This window comes from Sinocyclocheilus rhinocerous, unplaced genomic scaffold (genome assembly GCF_001515625.1).
Source record: "Sinocyclocheilus rhinocerous isolate Xijiao unplaced genomic scaffold, SAMN03320098_v1.1 scaffold42, whole genome shotgun sequence".
Lineage (NCBI taxonomy): Eukaryota > Metazoa > Chordata > Actinopteri > Cypriniformes > Cyprinidae > Sinocyclocheilus > Sinocyclocheilus rhinocerous.
Window position 1 is genome coordinate 426,509 of NW_015627390.1, and position 5,453 is coordinate 431,961.

At 34.9% G+C, this 5,453-nt stretch overlaps 1 protein-coding gene across 1 annotated transcript in view; it reads left to right on the plus strand.

Annotated features, from left to right (window-relative positions):
* The window catches only part of LOC107727856 (nuclear pore complex protein Nup155-like), a 31,633-nt gene extending 27,250 nt beyond the window's left edge, over nt 1-4,383 (plus strand). Inside the window, 5 exon segments of the mRNA XM_016537881.1 lie at nt 617-737; nt 813-923; nt 1,088-1,224; nt 3,072-3,178; nt 3,645-4,383. Coding sequence (XP_016393367.1) covers nt 617-737; nt 813-923; nt 1,088-1,224; nt 3,072-3,178; nt 3,645-3,783 — 615 coding nt within the window. The 3' untranslated portion in view covers nt 3,784-4,383.
* Nucleotides 4,384-5,453: the final 1,070 nt, after the last annotated feature.

A 5,453-nucleotide genomic window follows, 5' to 3' on the forward strand; every position in this document is an offset into this window, starting at 1 on the left:
TCAATTTTTTTTAATTGAGATTTATACATCATCTGAAAGCTGATTAAAAAATCAGATTTTCATTAATGTATGGTTTATTAGGATATGGCAATATTTGGCCGAATCTGAGGGTGCAAGAAAAATCTAAATATTGAGAAAATCATCTTTAAAGTTGTTCAAATGAAGTTCTTAGCAATGCATATTACTAATCAAAAATTAAGTTTTGATATATTTACGGTAGGAAATTTACAAAATATCTTCATGGAACATGATCTTTACTTAATATCCTAATGATTTTTGGCATAAAGGAAAAGTGTATAATTTTGACCCATACAATGTATTGTTGGCTATTGCTACAAATATACCCCAGCGACTTAACACTGCTTTTGTGCTGCAGGGTCACATATTTGGTTTATAAACATGCAGCGTTTCACAGATAGTGATGTTATTTTATTGCTTTAATATTTAATTATTTAATATTTTGCTTGATGTGCCCTCTTGGGGCCTCAGGAGGGACGCCAAAAGCTTTTTCCCCCCTAACTGAAATTATGCCTTTTAAATTTAAGTGCGAAGTTCAAATGTAGTTTTTCAGCCGTTTTGACAGCCCTGTTTCATAAACATGTGTTCGTCTCTCTAGCTGTACGGCGAGTTTGCGGATCACTTCCGGCTGTCGGAGTGTAAGCTGGCCATCATTCACTGCGCGGGGCATTCGGACCCCATCCTGGTGCACTCGCTGTGGCAGGAGATCGTGGAGAAGGGTAACAGCTCTCGCTGACGTCTTCCTCTCGCTGTGCTGTGGGTCGCTGTGTCTGACGGCTGCCGTTGTGTTTCAGAGCTGAGCGACAGTGTGGCCATGAGCCCGGCGGACCGCATGAGAGCTCTGAGCCTGAAGCTCGTGTCGCTGGGGAAGTTATACGCGGGAACACCTCGATACTTCCCATTAGGTACCTGTTTAACACTCTTAACTCTGTGTGTTTGTGTAGCTCATCCGGTGATTCTCTCTTGCTTTGATCCTCTACTAATTGCTTTTGTAAGTCATCAGCGTCAGCTAAATGCGTAAATGTAAATCATCGTCTGATCTCATGCTGTTTTCTTTGGTGATCTTCAGATTTCCTGGTGAAGTTTCTGGAACAGGAAGTGTGCCGGTTGAACTGGGACGTGGGTTTCGTCACCTTCACCATGCAGGAGATTGGAGTTCAGCTTCCACGACTGCTGGAGGTTTACGACCAACTCTTCAAGACACGGGTGCGAGAAATTAGTGAAAAACTATTGCAATGTTTAGATTAGGAGTTTTTATTTTAATCTACAAACCCACAGGCTGAATATCAAATTTCACTTTCTGTATTTTATCATCTCATAATCCTTTTAAGGATTGCTTAACAGTAATTATACATTTATTGACTATTATTATTGTTATTATAAAAAATGTTCTTATCAATTTATTATTTCATTTTTATCTTTTAATTTTTATTTATTTACTAATCCATAATCCTTTTAAGGATTGATTAATGGTAGTAATATATTTAAGTTATTTTTTATGATAAATTTATTTTAATATAATGTTATTAATTCAATACATTTTAAATTTATTAATCTGTAATACTATTAAGAATTGCTTTATTTATTTAAAAAAATATTTTGTATTTATTATTATTTTTACTTTAATTATTTCATTTATTTATTGATTCATAATACTCTTAATCAACCCTCTACATTGCGAGTAAATCACTTGCATATGCGACTAAATCTTCACTCTGGGCGACTAAATTATGTCTAATATTAGCCAATGACTAATAAATTCTCAGATTTTACTCGCCAGTGTGTGAGTTGGACGCTAAGTATAAGTTAGGCACAGATATATATTCACTCTCCGAACACTCTAAATCTTCACTCTGGGCGACTAAATTATGTCTAATATTAGCCAATGACTAATAAATTCTCAGATTTTACTCGCCAGTGTGTGAGTTGGACGCTAAGTATAAGTTAGGCACAGATATATATTCACTCTCCGAACACTCTGACTGAGTGCTTCAGAGTTTCACTCTCCGTCAAGCGATCTGTGCTTTTTTTCCAGTTCATCTGAATGGACCTGTATTTGACGCACCGTAAACTCTAGTGTGAAGGCGCACGACTCGCCGCCGCTTTGTCACACACACACACACACACACACAGAGAGAGAGAGAGAGAGAGTCTTACACACCATGCAGAATTGACGCGCTACATGTAAACGATATTCTTTGTTGTATTTTCCTGTCAAAATAACGGAGTTCCTTTGGAATTCTTCAGCTTTGCTGGGTTCTCCTGTAGTGGGCGGAACTAATACACAAACGACAATCTCTCAATGACAATTATTGTCCCTGTTTTGATTTCAGCAAATCAGTTTGAGCGAATGCAGACAATCGTGATTAATATTCATGGGCTCAGCATCTCATTAATCCTTATTGCGTTTTATATTGTTATTAGTAGTAGATTTCATTGTATTATTATTACTATTATTATCTTATCAGTATTATTGTTATTGGTATTATTATTATCAGTCTGGCGAGTAAACTAAAAAGAATTACTAGCCAATGGCGATTATATTGACAAGGTGTGCGTAGAGGGTTGTTAAAGATTTTTTTTAATTTATTAATCAATGGGATAACTAAACAGTAATTATATTTTTATTTATTTATTTTTCTAAATTTAATATTTACTTAATAATTTTTTATTGTTATTACATTTCTTATCTTAAGTTTATTTAATAATTTTTTTATTTAGTAGTCCATAATCCTTCCAAAGATTGCTTAACAGTAGTTATATATTTCTTTACTTATGTTTTATAATTATATAACATTTAATTATGTAATTACACTTGCTTAACAGTGGTTGTTTTTATTTTTCTAAATTTCATATTCATTTATAGTTTAATTTTTTTTAAAATTATTATTATTATTATTGCTGTATCTAAAAGTTGAAGTGTTTGTCGTGTAACTTGACATGGCATCTTAAAAAGTGACACTTAAGATTCTGAAGAGTAAACCGTGTCAGGAGTAAACAAACCCAAAAATCTTTAAATGTTAATAATAATAATTTCTGTGTGTTTCACCCAGGACCCATGTTGGCAGCGCCTTAAGAAACCCCTGCACCTGGTGGAGTGCATCCATGTGCTCCTGTCAGGATATGTGGATGACCCCAGCCGAGTGCCCACCTATGACAGGTAACCGTCTTGTCTGCCACATCTTCTATACATTATATTACACATATGTGACCCTGCAGCACAAAAGCAGTGTTAAGTCGCTGGGGTATATTTGTAGCTCCTAACAAACCATACATCAATGGAAAGATTATTTATCAATTTAGAAAACGGACCTTTATGACTGGTTTTGTGGCCCAAGGCAGTGTTGCCAAGTATGCGGTTTTCCCTCGGAATTGGGCTACTTTAACACTGTTGCCGCGGGTTGAAGCGACCCTAATAACCTCATATTTAGCCCCTGGAGTGCACATTAACCAGGGGAACCCTACCAAAAAAATTGTATTTTACATCCCGGAATGCGATTTTTACCGGGGAACCCCCCTCGAAATGCAATTGCGCTAGTTTTGAGTAAGAATTGGGTTGGTTTTGCTGTGAACACCTGGCAACCCCGGTCACATTTTTTTATCACTCACTCTCTGGTTGATTGCAGACGGAGGTTTACTAACGCTTGTCTGGATAACATCTGCGGGTATCTGGTGGAGCTGCAGTCCTTGAGTCCAAACGCGGCTCTGCAGGACATTATACGCAACTTTAAATACCTTCAGGCCAAACTGGAGAAGCTCCATTGATGACAATGAAGGACTTGCCAGCGGTCGTTTTGTTCTTGATGTCGTTTAATGGACATCCCGATACTACAGCAGCCTGACGCCTCTCAACGCACCAGGACTTCAGTCTTTATATTTACTGAAAATGAATAATGTTCACTCGTCCAGCCATGGAAATGCCCAACAGACGGCCGAAATAAACATGTATTTATATGTATTCTTCAGTTTGCATAAGTTCTTGTGGTCATCAACGGATATGAAGGTGTGTAATACATGATTTTAATTTCTTATTCAGTTATAATTAATCAATGGTGTCTGTATGTGTTCATAAACTGTCCGAGGAGGCACTTATTCTAAATGTTTTCTACTGCTGAAACACTGTCTGTGGTTGGTAACTTCCCCATGGATGCGTTTTTTTTGTTTACGTTTCTTGATTGAGATGTGGTGGTGGATGGATGGGATGAAAGGAAACATGCTCCTCGTGCGTTTTGTTCTAGTCGTCAGGTTCAACAGGGGAGACTTTTATGAAAAGGACACATTTTTATGAAAGCCTGCATCTTTTCATCCACCTTGTAGTTTTGTGTAATATGTATTGCAAATGATTTGAAAATAAAATAATAAAAAGAAAAACTTTCGTTTTAAATTACAATTGTGTAAAATGAGTAATTTTCTGAGGAGTTGTTTTTAACATTTATTTAAAAAAATCACTATATTAATTAAAATTGTATATGAATTATTTACACACTATTGATATTTTAAATGTATAAAACTGACACACATAATATAAATATGGCTTTAAATAAATTTTATAACTTGTAAATTATAATTAAAAATAATTTTGTGTGTAGTCGACTAAACGATAGCGCTTACTGTTTTTGCACATTTATTTTTTGCTTTATATTTTTACAAAGACTACATTCAAGTTACTGTAACTTTAATGTTATAATATAAAAAATATATATATATTTTTGAAAATGGTAATCTGGAGCGGGAAACAATCATTTCATTTTTACCTCAGATTGCGTTCGTTCTTTTCTCCATTTTTGGGCGGGAAAAGAAACTCCACTTCAAAGACTAGCAAGGTGAGGTCTTAACGATGTCCCTACAATATCCATATTAATATTTACATAATCAAAGTTGTCTAATTATTGTTTTGATGAATATGCTAACATAAAAAAACTCTCTTTATGAGTAACTTATGTTGGCTAGCTATAAACTAAATCTATAATATGACATGAAACTGTGGTCAAAAGTCTATCATGTGAAAATGTTAAAATCATGTTTCCATCTTAACATGTAGCTATTTTGAGGTGCAGCTGGTCAAAACAATGAGTGTTTCACTAGTTAGCAGTAAACCGGTTACCTTCCCTGAATATGTTCGTAGATTTGGATTCTTCAACGTGGAAAGCAGTTATCATTGAAATAAGGATGTTTTATTTGTAAACATTTTTTACCGCTTATTTCAGTTAATCAGTAGACTAAGCCAGTAGTAGTAACTTACACAGATGCACTGACCATAGTGTATATATATATATATATACAGTATATATTGAATATGTTGATTTGGATTCTTCAACGTGGAAAACAGTTATCATTGAAATAAGGATGTTTTATTTGTAAACATTTTTTACCGCTTATTTCTATTAATCAGTAGACTAAGCCAGTAGTAGTAACTTACACAGATGCACTGACTG